This window comes from Xiphophorus couchianus, chromosome 13 (genome assembly GCF_001444195.1).
Source record: "Xiphophorus couchianus chromosome 13, X_couchianus-1.0, whole genome shotgun sequence".
NCBI lineage: Eukaryota > Metazoa > Chordata > Actinopteri > Cyprinodontiformes > Poeciliidae > Xiphophorus > Xiphophorus couchianus.
The window spans coordinates 22202300-22220330 of record NC_040240.1 but is presented as its reverse complement, the minus strand read 5'-3'; the positions used below and the strand labels follow the sequence as shown (position 1 = coordinate 22220330).

The window sequence follows — 18031 nt, the reverse complement described above, 5'->3', positions numbered from 1 at the left end:
GAATAATTAGGTCATTAGCAAGGCTCTGGAGAACTGATCTACACAAGAAGGAGGTAATTAAGCCATTTCATTCCAGTGTTTTGTGCCTGTGGCACATCTAAAAACTGCAGGACAGTGGCCCTTGAGGACTGGAGTTTGACACCCCTGTTTTAGCACTAAATGCATTAGTCTATCATAGCCACAGATTTTAGGCAATTGTTAAAAACAAAATCCATCCAAGCATTGTCAATTCTGTCCTACCCAATCAGGGTTGGAGGTAAAAACAAAAATATTTTTGGTAAATAGTCAAATGAATTGGTTATTTAGTTATAGCTAACACTTAACCCATTGGATTGTCATCCAAAATTATGCTTAGGTCACATAATATTTCAAGTTATGGTTAGTTAACTGTCAGTGTTTGGGGTAAATGCTATAAACAGTATTTGCATTATAAACTATTCACTTTTTTTTTTTTTTACATATTCTGATTATTTAGTCACAATTTAACTACTTAGTAGTTTTATCAATAAAGAAAATTCCCACAGTCAAGGATTTGATTTCTAGCTAAAGAAAAAAAAATTAATGACTGAAACCAATCAAATGAAAAATGATATATTAAGTAATTAAGTTATAACATATAGGTGTATATACTACACTCATGCGCAATAAAAGCCAGCGAACTGTATTCAGTGTTACTTTCTGGTATTATAGCCTCTGACAGAGACGCTGTGCGTGTATTTGGGTGCGTGTCGCGCGCTTTTAGGGGCGGGGCTTTTAGATGACGGACATATTTTTGGTTTCTTTCATCTGCGCAATAGTGTTTTTCTTTCTTCAGTCCGGATAAAAAGAAAAGGTGAATTAAGACCTGAAACAAGAAAGGAAACCAGAAGTCACCCTCCTTTTTTTACATTTAAACAGCAGGGATCTCTCTCTGTGCTCTCATCAGCCTCACTCACTCTTCATCACCCTGAATCTCAGATAATCCTCATCGTCCTGCCGCTGAGATGTGAGTACTCTGTTTTATTTTTCAGTCTATTTTAAACCTGTCATATATGACTATCCAGGTTAGTCATATATGACTAATTTAATTTTAGTGTGTAATTCATACATAATCCGAAAAAGAAAACAGTTTTACTCTTTATGAAGTTAGTTTTGTGGTTTAATTTATTTTATCCGAAACTAAGTTTGAAAGCATCAGGAAATTTCCGGGGTGCAGCTCTTGGACCCTGCAGGAGTCTGACCGTGACTCACCGGCTGACTCACCTAAAAAAAAAAAACTATTCATCAGCTGTGATCGGGAAAAGCTCAAGTGTGCTGGTACACTTTGCACCAGCTGCTTTTTAACAAAACAAATTAAACTGTGCTGCTCAAAGAGCCAGACAAAACTCACTGAGTCAGTTCAGGCTAAAACAATGGATCATAAACGATATGAGATATTCTGTTGAGTAGAAAAAACATTCTGTAAAAATATGTTGTTTTTTCTCTGGGGAGGGGACGACCGATTTTTAATTCCTGCATGTTGATCTCATCAGTCAGACAGGCAGGCTGCTGCTGCACTAATCTTTCTCCATTTTGCTTCTGGAAAACAAGCCTGACTGTTAGAGCAAGGCAGCAACTCTGGTTAGTGTGATTCTGCTCAGTATGTCTGACTGAAACTTCAAAAACCTCACCATGTCAAAAACGTTTTGAAATGAATTGATTATTTATCTACTGCTTTTTGACAACCTCTTATGTGTTGATTATATGATAAAGTTACAGTTGGATGAGTTATGCTTCCATAAAACTTTATTTTTGATTTTTGTCCATATTTATTTAAAGGCAGTGAGAAAATACTGATTTAATATAATATGAATCTACTTCAAAGAAGCAGGTAGGTAGGTGCTGAATTTAAAGCTTTGCTTGAAAAATCATATCAAAATGAAATCAAATAAAATCGGGGTTCCATGGTGGAGACCTTCTGGGAGCAACGAGAAGCTCCCAGATTTAAATCCTTTATTTGGCTTCACTGAAAATTACTGTGTCTTGGAGAAGCTAGTTTAGACCTCAGCAAATTTTCATCCAAGTTTCAAAAAACTAATTTTGACATGCAACTTTTTATTGTTAATGGGTGTCATAAACTCTAATTGTGATATGTGTTGTGTTTGTGGACGATCTCATTGTTGGGGCCATCTGATTATTTTGTGATTCTATGACTCTGTACTTTGTATTTCACTGCTGGTGATGGTGTTGGGCTACATCGGGTAGCATGTAGGTTGCGTCCTTTAGCGATGCAGCATTATGAGTGGGTGGTGGGTGAGCACACTTGTTACACAATGATTATACATTTTTGCATTTAATAATATTTTTGGACATGAAATTAATCACTATTCTGTTTTATATAAACAATCAATTAAAACTGTAACCAGTTACTTGAGGTGTATGCAAGCAGCTCTGCTGGAGGCTTTTATGATATGCATGCATTCACATTTGTACAGTCCTGGTTTGTAAGAGGTTGAGACCAGCTAAATCTTTACTCATTCTGTGATGTTTTTACCAAAGACATCTCTGCTTCTGAAAAGATTGTTCAAGAAAACTCATCTCTGATCTTCATCATTTTCACCGCAGGTCGACTCCTGATGCAGCAGGCACACCTGGAGCTCCCGGGGGGCCGGAAGGTGAGGGAGGCCCTCCGGCTCCGGCCCCAAACTTGACCAGCAACAGACGGCTTCAGCAGACGCAGGCACAGGTGGACGAGGTGAGCAAACACACCTTTAAAAGATGTTAATGTATTGTTTTCCTCATTACAAGAACCCAAATATAGCATCAGCAGCCTACAGTTGCAGCTTAATTTTTAAAAAGTATAAAATTGCAACTGTATCATAAAATTTGAAAACTGATATTTAAAAACTTGTATCTCTTGGTTTTTTTCTGATGTATTTGAGCTCGGTTTTTACTACTGAGAGACTCTGACAGGTGTGTTTGTCTCTCAGGTGGTGGACATCATGCGTGTGAATGTGGACAAAGTCCTGGAGAGAGACCAGAAGCTGTCAGAACTGGACGACCGGGCCGACGCCTTGCAGGCCGGAGCCTCGCAGTTCGAGAGCAGCGCCGCCAAACTCAAGAACAAGTACTGGTGGAAAAACTGCAAGGTGAGAAGGATTCAAGAGTTCCCCTCATCCAGTACCTGCCACACAAAATACCACTCTGGCCGTTTGGACTGTGAAGTTACAACTTGTGTTTCTATAAGCCCCAGAGAACAAGAAATATCAAATTAAATTACTTAATATTGAAGTTTGAGCATAAGGAAATTTTGATCTACTCTAGTTAACTGGGGTTGTAGCAGAAGGTGCATAGAGGACATTTCATAAAATTAAAGGAGAAAAACAATTTAAAAAGGGGGGAAACAAATCATGTTAAGATTAAAACAACTGTAGTATTTTTTTTTACCAGTCAGGTATGTATTATAACATTTTAAAATAACCGTTCATCATAACGCCATGATGTCATGAAAAACATATTTTAAATAGCCGTATTTTACAATCTGAATATGTCTAAAATAGCAGTGTAACAGTAATATGTCATAGGTTAAAACAAAAATAATTATTTTGACATAAATGCAAAATCAGACAAAGTTTGATTAACAGACAATGTGATTAATATATAAAAAAGCAAATCTCAATACTTTTTCTGATTCAGAAGAATGAGATTTAAGGTAATTTTTTTATTACTTTCCTATGTCTCAACACCCTCGCGATGTCTCTACATTTGTGGTGATTCTAGACAAAGTAAACCAAGTTACTTATCAAAAACAAATTAGTTGCGCAAATCATGCCATAATTTTAAAATCCTCATTAACATAAACCAGGCGTTATTAAGTTTTATAAAAACATCTTCCTCAGATGGTGTAAAAACATCGATGAAGCTTGAAATATCACCCTGAATAAAAATAGAAACACTTCCCAGCTGCCATTTCTGCTCTCCCATCACCATCCGTCCATCCGTCCACACCGTTCATCCATCCTTCCATTTATCCATCCACTCTTATTTTGGGCCTGGTTTCCGGCCGCTGCCTCCTCCTCACTCTGTGCGGTTCATTTGGCCCAATCCGTGGCAGAGTGAAGGCAGATTATTTTCGTGGGGTGGGAGGAGAGTCTGTTTGACTGACGGGGAAGCCAGAAAGAGAGGAAGGAAAATCTCAATCTGGATTACAATGACGGCCTGGGATTAGAGAGCCAGCTGTGATCTGTGATGTAACTCCTCCTCTGCAACATTCGGACTCGGCTTTGGTCATGAGAACCTCCACTGATGTAATATATGTCTCAATAAATACAACATGTTAGGTTATAACAGCATGAAGGTTTTCATTCATCTGTGAATTTCACTACTTTCAAAACAGGTTGTTATTCCTAAACTTTTTTACACACACATTGCAAGTCCTACTATCACGTTGACACCAATCTCTCTTTCCATGCTCTTGGATTTATTAATCTCCTTCAGCCCTCCCCCTCTCAGAGGGGATGTGATTTCCTGTCAATGTTTTTGTTTCATGTATTGAGCTAAATTTATATTTAGAAATTTGTGGGGAAAAAAGTGTAGAAATGTTTGTGATGACTGGATGCAGTCTCAATGCAGAGATATTCAGATTAGATTCTGCAACAGCTGGCATCCTGTGTATGCACCTTCAGGGATTAACGGAAAAACAAAGAACAAATCAATCAAATACAAACTTCCTAACTTCTTGTGTCAAGTTTGTTTATATTTTTGGAATGCTCAATTTTCAGTTTCTATTACTTCCTGTATGGCCAAAACAAAATTAAACTCCTGTTTGGCCTAAAAAGTGTTGTTGTTGTTGTTTTTGTTGCCAGATGATGATCATGATGGCAGTTATAGGAGTTATATGTGTCGGCGTCGTCTTCTGTAAGTACAACACATCGAAAAAAATCACTTCAACTCAATTATTGTATTATAATAATGCACAGTACTGTACAATGTAAACTAAAAAATTAAAACAGTGATGTTTAATTAATATTGTACACAGATGAGCCATCAGATGGCCAAACAATGTTTTTTTGTTCATAAAAGTTTTAATGAAAAACATTTTACAACTTTAATCTTCAGTGTACTTTATTTGGATTTCCAAAGAAAATTGTGTATAATTTAGAAAAAGACAAATATGGATTTAAAGATTTTTGAATAAGTAAATATGGAGTGTATTTGTATTCCCCTTTACTCCGATACACTTAAATAAAAATGACTTGTACAGAATTATTTTTTTTCTTCTACTTGATTAAAATGCACTGTTTTGTGTTTCTTTATCTCATAAAATCTCACTGACATACTTTAAAATTTGGTTGTAATGTGAGAAAATTTTAAAGGTTCAAAGGTTATCAAAACATTTGCAAGGCACCATAAAAATAATATGTGCACATTGCATTTCTTTATCCTTATCAGAGCACTACGCCACTTTTGCTTCCAGAGCATGAGGAATATTTTTTGTATTTCTTTGACAATGAGTTAGTTTTCTTTATAAGAAAAAAAAATCTGCTCTAAATTGGAAATCTTTTACCAATGTAAGTGTTTCTTTTCTGTTCACTATATTTAGTATATTTCTTCTACTGAGCTGCTTTTCAAGAATGGAGATGCAAGTCCCAGGACGGGTCTGCACCGGCGAACGCTAAACCGAGTCTTTCCTCAGTCCTCCTCCTCTTCCTCAGCGAGGCCTTCCTCAGCAACCTCTATGCATGGCCTTTAATGTTCTCCTCCTGTCCTCTTTGCAATGAGCAGGTTTACAGATTAAAACAAAGGGTCACTATAATCGGTTGGTTTTGTTTGGGTGAGTTGTAGTTTATGGATTAAGATTTTTGACAGAAAAATTAGCCAATGTGACATAACCTCTGTTTTATCTAAATCATCTTCCTGAAGATGGCGGCTGCAGGAAGTGATGTTTTGGATTCAGTCAAGAATCAGTTGAGTTCCTTCTGCCTCTTTCAAAAGTATTAGGAGCTGTAACCTTTATTTCACAGAAACCATTGTCACACAATAACTAATTAGTAGTTTCATAAATAATAATAAATAATTGACACGGTCAAAATTATGTCAATCTTTACTTGCTTTTTGAATTCTGAAGCAGCTTTGAGCTTTAAGGTGCAACAGAATCACAGCATGTCATTGACCGATAAACCAGTTGCGTTTCCTAAAAGAGAATGTCCTTCCAGTCCTTGCTTATTGAAATTATGTGAAAAATGTCATGTTTTGTGTGTTGAGCCAAAGAGAACCACAGATAAGAGAAGCAGAGTGTGTATGTGGCTGACTGTAGATTAGAATTTTACTCTTAAAATAAAACAAAGAAATTAAGTTGTGCACCTGGTAAGACTAACATCTATATACATCATATGGTTTATTTTTGAGCAACTAAAAGACAGCCATACCTAAAACATATTACTGTATATGATGTTAAAACATGGCTGAAACTCCTAGCCCTTGCTGTATGTCAGTGTCACTCTGTTGGTGCTGCAACTGATTTTAAAAACAACCTAACTTCTGTTTGAACTGTTTTCTGTTTGCTTTCACCCATCCTGTGTTTAACTTCTGTGTTGAGTCGACTTGTAGTTCCCAGAACTTTTTTTTGATGAATTTTCGTGGATGAAAACACTCATTTATGCTATGTACTATTGAAATGAATACATTTAATTCCAGACAGAATGGTTGACAAAATTCTAATAAATTAATATTTGCTTTCAATTGTCTTTTTTTCCCTCTACTAGAATGTTTTGTACCAGCTTTGAGTTTCATCATGTAAAGTTAAGGTTATTTTTTAATACTGTTCTTGATCAACTCGGATTACAAAAATGTAATATTTTTGCTAAATTCCTGAATAGTAAGCAAAGTGATATTTTAAAGCTAAGTACCATTTCTTTTTCTTATTTTATTTCAACAATCAAAACCAACCAAGCAAAAAACTTCATTACATTTTTTATTTAGGTCCCAAAAAAACCATCATAATAACATTATATCAATAATATTAATAAAGAAATTGGAAAAAAAAAAAATAGGGGGAAAATATAAAAAAAAATAAAACATCTGTCCACAGCCTCATTTTTGGGACAGGGAGGAAATCTGATCCTCCAGAAAAACTCTGTAAAGTCCATTTTGGGGGTGAAAAGTGAACAGGACGTGGCTTCCAGCTTGGAGCACGCCGACTCGTTGTGCAGCAATCAGGAATGTTGACGTGAGGCAGGGGGTGGTTCTTGAGGTTAGAGACGATTTTCAGTCTACTGCTGCGGCATCTGCTGCAAAATGCATCACAAAACAGACAAATCTTCATTTCAGCTAGTTCAGCTTGTGTAGCAAACAAAACTAAATTAAACTTCTATCCCGCTACCTGCTGCGTCTGCGTCTGTGTTTCTGGTCCTCGGCTCGCTAGGCGGCTCAGGATGTTCCTCTCAGACATCTGGAGTCGGACAGCAACCGGCGGTATCCGGGCGATGGTTGCTGGGAGGCGGGTCACATCCGCCTTCATGTCACTCAGCAGTTCTTCCAACTGCTTTAGCACTGAAACACAGAAAGCATTAATATTTATAAAATATAAATCATTTATAAAGCCATAAAAAAAAAAAAACTGGTGCCATTTAGTCATAACTTTGTAGAGCATCGGTTGTACCTTTGTGCAGGACGGCGTTGGCCGGTTTGTTCCCGGACATGGACTCCTTGCTTAGGTGCTGGTGGGACTCGGCCAGACACTCCACCTCGCTGAAGCGGGTGTTCAGGGCCATGGAGGGGTGGGAGGGATCTTCTGACATGTTGAGGTAGGCGGCGCGACGCAGCTGCTCCTCGATCACCAGCGCCTGTTCCAACAGCTGGAGACGAGACGAAAAGTTTCATCTTTTAAAACATTTACAATGTTCCTGTTCTTTATGTTTGATTAAATAACAAAAATATAGATAAATAATGTGATTGGTTAAAAATATGAATGAATCAAAGATGGAAAAATGAATGAATGGATCAATGGATAACAGACAAAAGAAGGGGATATATGGTTTGGTGGAAGAAAGAAAGAGCAGAAGAAAAACAAAAGAGTGAATGAAATAAATAGTGAAAGAGGGAGAGAGCAAAATAAAAGGAAAGAAAGAGCAAAAGAGTCAAAGAAAATAGCAAAAAGAAAAGAGTGAAAGAGCAGGAAAAAAAGAGTGAAATAAAGACTACAAAGAAGACGAAAATATGAAAGCGCAAAAGAAGGAAAGGGCAAAAAGATAAAGAGTGAGAAAGAGCAAACGGAAAAGAAGTACAACTGGATGCAATAACAGAAAAATTGATGGATGGAAAAAATAACGAATGGATGTATGGACAGAATGTACAGACAGAGAAAAAGGGAAAAAAACAGACAGAATGATGAAAATTATACATATCGATGGCTGGACAGATAATGTACAAACATTATGAAACCCAACACTTGGACGGATGGAATTATGAATGACTGATAGAAATTTATAACCCTACATATTTTTTTTTTTTAGGTATTACATGTGTAAAGTATTTGGTACCTTAAACCTTCGGGCCAGGAACTTGTTCTTGATTTCCAGGAAGTTGCCCCTGTTCATCTCCCCTTTGAACGGCTCGTTGAGGATGGCGAACCTCGCGTCGTTCTGGATGTCCTGCCAGCGAGCGTAGCCGTGTCTGGAGGGATCAGCGGTCAGGGGAACAAACATCCAACCAGGGCGGCCTCTGGTAAAACTACATCAACATAACGGAGTCCAGGATCACTCCGGTTGGAAAAGGATACTGAATGATGCCGGCCAGCAGCCAGTAGTCATGGCGACGGTGCCAGATCTCATTGGTTTTCTTGGTAACCGTGGCGGCGCGCTCCTCATTCTGCCATAAAGAGTGGAGCTCTAAAGGAAAAGGAGCCGTTAGTGATTTGGAACAGACTCCTGAAACTGACCCGACTTCCTGTCTGTGTTCATACCTGTGAATCCTCCATCTGCGATGTTGAACATGAATCTGGTTTTGGCTTTCTTCTTCTCCTCGCTCACGCCGCTGGCGGTGGAAGCTGCCGCTGCCACTGCCGCCGTAGCCACAGCCTCTTTGCTGCCGTCTCCGTTCTGCAGCTTGGCCGCCTCCTCTGGCTTTGGAGCTTCTTTCTCCTCCTTCACATCTTCAAAAGAAAAAAACAAAACAAAAACAGAAAAGTCACTACCAGACTTCAGATGACAGCTGGCATTTAACAGGTTAAATCTACAAAAGTTACCTTTCTTTTCTTCTGCAGGAGGAATGGTGTCCATCTTTTCAGTCTTCTCTTCCTTCTTTTCCTCTCCTGTAGGATGAAAACATTATTTAGAACAACCTTTATTAAGATTGCAGCAGAGCAAGCACAAGCGAACAGGTTTAAGAAATATTGCACAAATCATAACTTTGAAAAACATTCTTTGCAAATTTAAGAACAAAAAAAAAGCCTTGAAAATCTCACCTTTGACTTCAGGTTCCTCAGGTTTGACTTCTGACGGCTCCGTCTTTTCATCTACAGCTGGTTTGTCTTCCTCTCCTCCCTCTGAGCTCTTTTTCTCTCCCTCTCCCTCCTCTCCTTCCTTTTCCTTTGCTCTCTCTGCTTCTCCGTTGCTCGGTTTGTCCGTCTCCATCGGCTCCTCGCCGTTTTTCTTCTCCTGCGTCTCCATTGGGACCTTCTCATCGTCGTCCGGGATGGCGATAACCTGTCGGCATCATGGATAAATCAGATTCAAGTCTTTGCACATTTTTCAAACCCCACCTTCTTCTTATTAAATTCTTTACCTCGCTGTTGGCTTTAGCTGGCTCTTTGCCGTTTTTATCTGCCTCGCCCTCTTTCTTTGCATCTTTCTCTCCATCCTTTGATGCCTCTTCGTTCTTCACTGAGTCATCAGCTAGAAACAGACACTCTCGTTACATTCGATTTGTCTTCCTCCACATCTTTAACAGAAACATTTTCACCTCGGAGGCTAAGCTGGTACCTGGAGCAGGAGTGTTGGGCTGTGTGTCAGCGGGGGTCCCAGTGGACGGTGTTTTCCCTGGAGAGTCCGGCTGAGCCGCAGCCCTCTTGTTCTCCTCCAGGTCGGCCATCCAGGGCATGGACCACTGACCGTTGACATGCTCAAACTCCTGGACCTGGGAGGTAAAGAGACGCCATCCGGTCAGAGCTTTGTTAGCAATTTACAGGATGGATTTAAAAGGGGGAAAAATCCACATAAAGAAATGATAATGCACAGAGGTGCTAAATGCTCTTTTACTCAAATAGTTAGATTTCTCTGAGCAAACACTGAAGGTGGGATTGGTATAAAATAACATGTCCACTATTATGGACACTACCATATCCGGTCACTGCAGGTCACTCACTGTAGCTAATGGTGTCAGGGGGTTGTGTTAGAACTCCAGCTTTTCATTTACTTCAACTATAACATCGACAGAAATGTGACTGTTTCAGATTTTCATTTTTATGCTGATGATCAGCAACCACATCTGCCATCAATTTCTACTTTTCAAGGTTTACAGACTAAATGAGTCTCAACAACAACAAAAAATATTTCAGGGCTTTCTACTTGATGTCGGTGGAAAAAAAAAATAAAACATTTTGCAAATTTTATCACTGTATTGGACTGCAGTGGAATGACGCACACATTTCTTGTTAGCGCTTATGTTTGAATATTTGTCATGGAGTTTGATCAAAAATAATGTTGCAACTCATATTATTCAAGGTTCTTCATTGAGTTGTTGTAGATGGTTTGCTTAATAGTCTTACCTTAAAAAAAGATTATGTCAATGTACATGTTTTTTTTTTGTTTGTTTTGTCCTAGCTGCTTGGACTGTGCTGTAATAATTAAAATTATTCTTAATTTGGTCAACTAAAACCAGCTGCTGCCTCGTTGGGGTGAAATATCATGTTAATTACTCCATCAATAATCAAACATCTACAGTTTGTCATAATTTCATATTAAAGGGAGTTCAAACAAAAAACATACTTTTTTGCGTATAAGCGACATGACGCCAATGCGTGTGAGGACATGTTGCCGGGACAACCCTTCCCTAGGGACGCCATCTGCGAAAGTCTCAGCTCCGTCTGCTCCGGGTTCGCACAGGTGGCGCATGAACAGAGAGACGTAAGCCCTGCAGAGGGAGAAAAAACTAAATCTGAGAAAATATCCTTCGGTCTTCATGTTCAACAGAAAAAAAATTCACTTACTTGAATTCTTTCTCAGATTTCCCCCGTAGGTCTCGGACCAGCCACTGGGTGGTGAAGGCGTCCTGCGGAGGCATCCCATAACGCATCACTGCGTTCAGGAAGGCCTTCCTCTGCCGAGAATTGAAACCCAACACCTGGAAAACAGCAGGAGGCTCAGACTTCACTCAGTTGCTTTTCACTAGATTTCTAAAACCAGTCGCTGTGTTGCTTTTTGAAATGTTTGTAGGATTCAAACATACCACGTATGAACACAGACTAAAGAAGAGCAGCTCACCTCAATGTTGCCTCCAACCCTGGCCAGCAGGGGGGGCAGTGGTTTGTCTTTATCATTCCTCAGGCCTTTCCTGTTGGGCCTGCGAGAGTTGGCTGCAGAAAAGAAACCAGAGATACTGAAGACTCCACAACCAATCAGCTGAATAATACATAATATTTTAATTTCCTGTAAGTTAGCTTGTTAAGAGATGTGCCTGGAAGAACCTGTATTACAAATTGTTTACATTTGTGCTAATGGTATCCAAGACATAAAACACATTTATGGTTCTTACCCTCTGATCTCTCATCAAAGTCTTCATCCCCTTCCTCAGACGCCACAGAGTAATCCGACTGTCCATCAGACTGGTCGTCCTGCCAATCAGCTTTAAGATAATAACAAAAATATATTTTCAATCAATGAGAGGTCTATTGAAATGTAACTCAAGCTCAGAGAATTAAAAGAAAAAAGGTCTACCTCTGTCTTCCTGTGAGCCGTCGTTGTAGTTGACCTGCTTGCGGATGCGTTTGCCTTTGCCCAGGTTGCGGGCCAGATCCTCCTGCTGCTGCTCATAGTGGTGCCGCAGCAGTTTCTCCCAGTAGTCTGGGTCGACGCTCTCCTCCTGCTTGATGATTTCTCGCTGCACTTCCTCCTCCTGAGCACCACAAAAGTTGGGTAGTAATAAGAAAATCGGTTTGGACCGAGGAGGTTTTCATGCTGATCCCACCGGGCCATAGACTCACCTCTTCCTCTTCGTCTTTGACCACATACTGAGCCACTTTGAAGGAGCTCAGGTATTCATTCATGCTCTGTATCTCCGTGTCGTCGGTGGCGTCCTGATTGCGGTCGAGAAGTCGATCGATGGCTTTGTCATCGTAATGGATGATGCTGCTGTCTTCCTCTTTGTTCTCACCTGAGGACAAATGTGTCAACATTGATTGCTCAAGTCAGGATTCCTAAACATGTTTCAAGCCAAAACTCCATACTTTTCCAAACTCCAGATTGCTCCAACAGTTAAGTTTAAGCTTTAAATATGGAAATGTTACATGATAGCATTAGATGGATGGATGGACAGAAAAATTCATAGCCAGATACTTGATAAGGTAAATTGCTAGAAAGACTAAGACAGATGAGTGGCTGAAAGAAGTTTAATTCATCCATCCATAATAAAATGTGCAACGTCAGAAAACAACAACAACAAAAAAAAGCCAGAAAAAGGACACTGACTGGAACAACTTATTTTTACAAATCTAAACATGAATTATGTAGGTTTGTGAATAAATTTGGGAATTACAAAGATTTTCTATGATTTATTTTCCCCAAATCTGGGGAAATCAGATAATTTCCCAGACATTTTAAAGCTGTCTGCCTGCTACACATCTTTACCTTCTAAGTCGTCCTTGAACAGCTCTTCTGTTCCAAACTTGAGAATGTCGTCCAGCTCCTGTTTAGACATGGAGCCCGTCTTGGATCCAAGACCGGGTCGGACCACCAGGTGAGTCAACATCATCTTCTTCTTGGCCACCTGAAGCAAGAAATCCAAAGATGAAGATGTGAAGTTTTTTGTAGTTTTACAGCTGTAAAGGCTGAACCATTACCTGACAACTAAAATATATTAAAATGCGCCAATTACCTGAGTAATTCTCTCCTCCACAGAGGCCTTAGTGACAAATCTGTAGATCATGACCTTTCTGTTCTGACCGATACGATGAGCTCTGCTGAAAGCCTAAGAGCCGACAAAGAGGCAGACATGATTAACCTGATAACCCACGTATTTAGTAAGAAAAGCAGTGACGAGGCTTTACCTGGATGTCATTGTGAGGATTCCAGTCCGAGTCGTAAATGATGACCGTGTCGGCTGTGGCCAGATTGATTCCCAGACCTCCGGCCCTCGTGGACAACAAGAAGGCAAACTGCTGAGCACCGGGAGCTGAGGGACAAAGGAGGAAACAGTAAATACTTGTTCTGTATTTTTTACAATCTGACTGTGATAAAAAAAAGCAACAATAAGGATTTTTGTAAAGTTTTTGATGCAGATTTTAATTTCTCTTTAGGAGCTATGATATAAAACAATATAAAAATAGTTCAATATTTCTCTCGTCTTCCTGTCATGTGTTTCCATTTATTTTTGCTAGAAAACTACAAAAGAAATCTGACCGTTAAAACGATCGATGGCTTCCTGTCTCATTCCGCCGGTGATTCCTCCGTCAATCCGCTCATATTTGTACCCTTCATTTTCCAAGAAGTCCTCCAACAGATCCAACATCTTGGTCATCTACACAAGAACAAACAACAAATTGTTAAATAGAAAGAGCAATTAAACAAACTCAACCTGCAACACTGTCTTTTCTAAAGCTGCTGACCTGCGAGAAAATGAGGACTCTGTGTCCTCCTTCCTTCAGCTTCCTCATCATCTTCTGCAGCAGCAGCAGTTTTCCAGATGACTTTGTGAGAGCACTCCCGTCGTACATCCCATTGGGCATCTTTGGCGCTTCCTGTTTGGAGTGAGAAATTAAACACAAGATTTTAAAACAAGAAATAATTTTGCTGAGCAACTGAAAACAATAAATTTTCATCTATTTCCTGCCTCATTCAGTTTTTTTAAATAAATAAAAGTGCTCTGTGGCAAAGATTTGTGAATTCCTTTTATAAGGAGAGATGATGGTTTATCCAGCCCATACCATAGCTGCTGCAGGAAAGAGGTAGGGGTGGTTGCAGCACTTTTTCAGGTCCATGACGACGTTCAGCAGAGAAACCTGATTTCCTCCACCTTTTGTGTTGAGGGCCTCAAAGTTTTTTGTCAAGATAAATTTGTAGTATTTTCTGCAAAAGGGTAAAGAAAAATTAGACCTCAGAATTCAAGCCTGACTGGACTAAATCATTTCGACTGTAGGTTAGTGCTCCAGACTAACTTCTGCATGGGACTGAGCTCCACCCGGACGATGAGCTCGGTCTTGGAGGGCATGTGCTTGAAGACATCGGCCTTCAACCTCCTGAGCATGTGCGGACCCAGCATGTCGTGAAGCTTCTTGATCTGATCCTCCTTAGCAATGTCGGCAAACTCTTCCAGAAAGACTTCCAGGTTGCTGCAGGTGGAAACAAACATGGATTAAGTTTGTATTTCTTTGTCTTTTCTGGTATTTTTACACAAAGTCTATAAACAAATATTGGTTTGTTTTCTTACATGAAAAACCTTGAGCAGATATTTGTCGATTACTTCATAGATTTATTTAGTTGGCGAAACTCCAAGTTTCAACAACTCAAATTTAAGACTTTTTAAGACCATTGTGAATGTAATTTAAGACCTATATTGCCAAAGAAATGTACATTTGTCCAGCTAACTGGCAATAAATTTGCACTTACCAGTGATGGATGTACAAAAGATGGTTAGCTAGCAAGGGAATGTTAGCAGCAAGTCAGAGAACGCGGTGAAAGTGTCTGCATGTGACTCAAGACTTTTGTCTGATACTAAAGTCTCATGAGAAAAAAAATACATAAAATAAGAGATTAAGTTGTCTAGCCAAGACAATATTTAAGACCTGTGTTTAATGGCTAACTTACTTTTTAAACTTAATTTAAGACATTTTAAGGCTTTAATTTAGATACATGAATTTAAGAATTTTTTAGGATTTCTACACTAGTCAGGCTCTGGAACAAATAACATGGGCATACATGACTAATCTTTTTTGTAAGAATTTTTTGTACATTTTGTTATTTTTGCCAACTCATTCATACAAAAAAAGTGATTTTAATGTAATAAAATAGGAAAACGTTTCAAGGAGTGTGAATATGTTTCCCAGGCACATCTGATTCAACTCATTTAGTTACAACTTCAACAAATGTCAGCAATCAGCTTCTTAAATTAAAAAGCTCAACGTACTTGAACCTCTCGGGTGTGAGGAAGTTAAGGAGGTGGAAAAGCTCCTCCAGGTTGTTCTGCAGTGGAGTTCCCGTCAGTAGCAGCTTGTGTTGCAGCGGATAGTTGTTCAAGACCCGGAAAAACTGTAGCAGAGGAAACATGTTTACTACTTAGTTAACATAAAGGTTAGAAAAACAATGAATGACAAAGTGAGCAAGGAATTTTCCCAGTAAGTGTTGGCATTATCTGATCAAATAATCTATAATATAGTTAGCGCACCTTGGACTGATTGTTTTTCAGTCTGTGGGCCTCGTCTACCACCAGGCAGGCCCAGTCTATGGAGCCCAAGATGGCCATGTCGATGGTGATCAACTCATAGGAAGTCAGCAGGACATGGAATTTGATTGATGAATCTTTCTGTTGGACCAAACAGGAAACACCTTCATCTTCAACTCAACTTTTAAAGCATCATTTTCATCCTACTCTTCAATCCTGCCTGTTTCCTCTCACCTTCATCCTCGACGCCTTCTTCCCTCCGCGGATGGCATTGTCCTCGAAGGAGAACTCATTCTCCCTGATGACGGCTCTGCTGTCTTTGTCTCCGACGTACGTCACAACATACATGTCAGGCGCCCACATCTCAAACTCTCTCTCCCAGTTTATGATGGTGGAGAGAGGAGCGCTGACCAGGAACGGCCCCTTGGAGTGACCCTGGAAGTAGAGACGACGTTAGCATAACAAATAAGAGTAGAGGGGAAGTTTTTGTCTCCAAATAAGATGATTGCACTTTTCATTTCAAAACAATCTAGTCTAGCAAAGTTTTAACTAGAAAATTTCGGAAGAAATTTAGCCGGGGCCTGCCGCGGCGCGCCCGGGGGGCTCGGGCCCGGCGTCGTCTCGCCACAAATCGGCGTCGACGCTAAAGAACGCCGCGACGTAATCAGTGGCACGCGGAGAACCGCAAGAACGTTAAGCGAGGCGGACGCGCACCATTCGGTACGATTTAAAATGTTGTCAAGGCTTTTATTTTGGAAGTTTTGTTAAACTTCGTTTCAAAGGGCCAAACTAATCCCATGCGTAATAGTCCTTGGGTTAAAATAGTTATATAATGCTCAAAACGCAAGTAGCTGATGTAAAAATATTCAAGGCTTTTATTTTGAAATGTTAAGCTTCATTTCAAAGGGCCAAACTAATCCCATGAATAACAGTCATTGGGTTAAAATAGTTATATAATGCTCAAAACACAAGTAGTTGATGTAAAAATATTCAAGGCTTTTAATTTGAAATGTTTGTTAAACTTCATTTCAAAGGGCCAAACTAATCCCCTGCGTAATAGTCATTGGGTTAAAATAGTTATATAATGCTCAAAACACAAGTAGTTGATGTAAAAATATTCAAGGCTTTTATTTTGTAATTTTCAGTATGCTTCATTTCAAAGGGCCAAACTAATCCCATGTGTAACAGTGCTTTGGATGAAAAAGTCAAATAAAGCCAAAAAAGAGCATTTAGGTCATGTAAAAATATTCAAGGCTTTTATTTTGAAATTTTCAATATGCTTAATTTTAAAGTTTAAAACTAATCCCATGTGTAACAGATACTGAGTTAAATCAGTTATATACAGCCCATAGCAGCAATTAGTTCTAAAGGCCAGTTCAGTCCTGATCTGTTTCAACTGAGGATAGATAGAACTACAGCGATGCGTATTTGTAGTCCTAACCACCAGCCAATAGCCTCTTGAGTTCCGTTGCTATGGTAAATAATGGTCTCAGCAGGTGTGAGCTGTGAGTCATACATGCTGCAGACACAATTGTGTGTTTGAGCCAACACGTTTTACTGAAAAAAAGCATTGGAAACAAATCCTTCCTGTTCGGGAACCGTAATACATATTCGAAAAGCATTTGGAGCGTATGAGAGGCCTATGTGTCTTCTGCGATAGTCCCGAGATTCATATCTGTACCTCACTCAGAGCATTTACAGCGATGAGAGAAAGAAATGTTGTGCCCAGATCTGAAATTGTATTCAAATACATTGGAGAAAGCCTGAGAGAGCCTCAGAAAATCCTGTCGCATGACTGTGCTCTGAAGCACCGTGACAGAAAACCGTACAATCTAGATAAATTTCGAAAACATTTTACCGGAGCAGACAGGCGTATCAATGTCAGGACCGATTTTGATACCAATCGTGCGATATTTGTGGGCGTGATGGCGATTTCAAAATTATTTTGGGGTGAAAAATTCTCTTCATTTCTCACTCTAGCAGAGGGGCAATCAGTCAGAGACACACTCTAATTTTAGGAAAAATGAGAAACTTTGGGTCGCTTAGAGACAAATTGTGGACAAACCGTAACTGGTATCGACGAGCCGTCTTCACTTTCGAAGAGATCACAGACGTATCTACAAAATCAAATTTGAATGGCATTTCTAGGTGAATTTGTGACGACACAGCAAATCCTCAAAAATAGGGTATTTCTAGGATTTTTCCCATTGACTTATAATGGGTTTTTTTTCATAGTTTTTTGCGAATTATGTCGCCACGTTAAGCCCAAATCCCACCAGAAGTAATAGCTCCAATGGCGTGAATTTTCTGCACGTTTTGATACCTCTTTTGTAGGTGTGCACGCAGCGGTATGAGCCGCATTAACGGTTACGGATGAAAAATAAATAATAATAATAAAGAAACCTTTCTTGGGAGAATAGCAATAGGTTCCTGCCATTGCTTTGCATGGCAGGCCCCAATTTAAATGTCACATTAAAAGTGT

The 18031-nt window shown here is 39.4% G+C and overlaps 2 protein-coding genes across 3 annotated transcripts in view; one reads left to right on the top strand and one right to left on the bottom strand.

The window, feature by feature from the left end:
- Positions 1–750: 750 nt before the first annotated feature.
- LOC114155952 (vesicle-associated membrane protein 2-like) lies at positions 751–7018 on the top strand. The gene is made up of 5 exons (XM_028036111.1): positions 751–985; positions 2584–2713; positions 2949–3107; positions 4824–4875; positions 5561–7018. Coding segments are annotated over exons 1-5 (360 nt in total). The 5' UTR covers positions 751–983; the 3' UTR covers positions 5578–7018.
- Positions 6919–18031, bottom strand: part of chd4a (chromodomain helicase DNA binding protein 4a) — a 25688-nt gene continuing 14575 nt past the window's right edge. Inside the window, exons 16-41 of one of the 2 annotated variants that reach the window (XM_028036089.1) lie at positions 15784–15984; positions 15553–15690; positions 15295–15416; positions 14327–14500; positions 14096–14237; positions 13778–13909; positions 13572–13689; positions 13220–13344; positions 13048–13140; positions 12801–12939; positions 12158–12327; positions 11892–12069; positions 11710–11799; positions 11439–11530; positions 11165–11298; positions 10944–11088; positions 9939–10092; positions 9742–9851; positions 9422–9662; positions 9203–9268; positions 8921–9109; positions 8738–8846; positions 8499–8631; positions 7619–7814; positions 7340–7509; positions 6919–7247 (exon numbers count right to left, since the gene is read on the bottom strand). In XM_028036089.1, the coding sequence (XP_027891890.1) occupies positions 7230–7247; positions 7340–7509; positions 7619–7814; positions 8499–8631; positions 8738–8846; positions 8921–9109; positions 9203–9268; positions 9422–9662; positions 9742–9851; positions 9939–10092; positions 10944–11088; positions 11165–11298; positions 11439–11530; positions 11710–11799; positions 11892–12069; positions 12158–12327; positions 12801–12939; positions 13048–13140; positions 13220–13344; positions 13572–13689; positions 13778–13909; positions 14096–14237; positions 14327–14500; positions 15295–15416; positions 15553–15690; positions 15784–15984 (3579 nt within the window). In that variant the 3' untranslated portion in view covers positions 6919–7229. The remainder of the gene's footprint in view (positions 7248–7339; positions 7510–7618; positions 7815–8498; positions 8632–8737; positions 8847–8920; positions 9110–9202; positions 9269–9421; positions 9663–9741; positions 9852–9938; positions 10093–10943; positions 11089–11164; positions 11299–11438; positions 11531–11709; positions 11800–11891; positions 12070–12157; positions 12328–12800; positions 12940–13047; positions 13141–13219; positions 13345–13571; positions 13690–13777; positions 13910–14095; positions 14238–14326; positions 14501–15294; positions 15417–15552; positions 15691–15783; positions 15985–18031) is intronic. The other variant, XM_028036090.1, reaches the window with a different exon arrangement.

Bases quoted from the DNA above. Each gene is read 5' to 3' on its own strand.
- LOC114155952 (XM_028036111.1), top strand. The intron at 2,714-2,948 runs GTGAGCAAACAC...TTTGTCTCTCAG, and splicing joins CGCAGGCACAGGTGGACGAG to GTGGTGGACATCATGCGTGT. The intron at 3,108-4,823 runs GTGAGAAGGATT...TTTTGTTGCCAG, and splicing joins ACTGGTGGAAAAACTGCAAG to ATGATGATCATGATGGCAGT.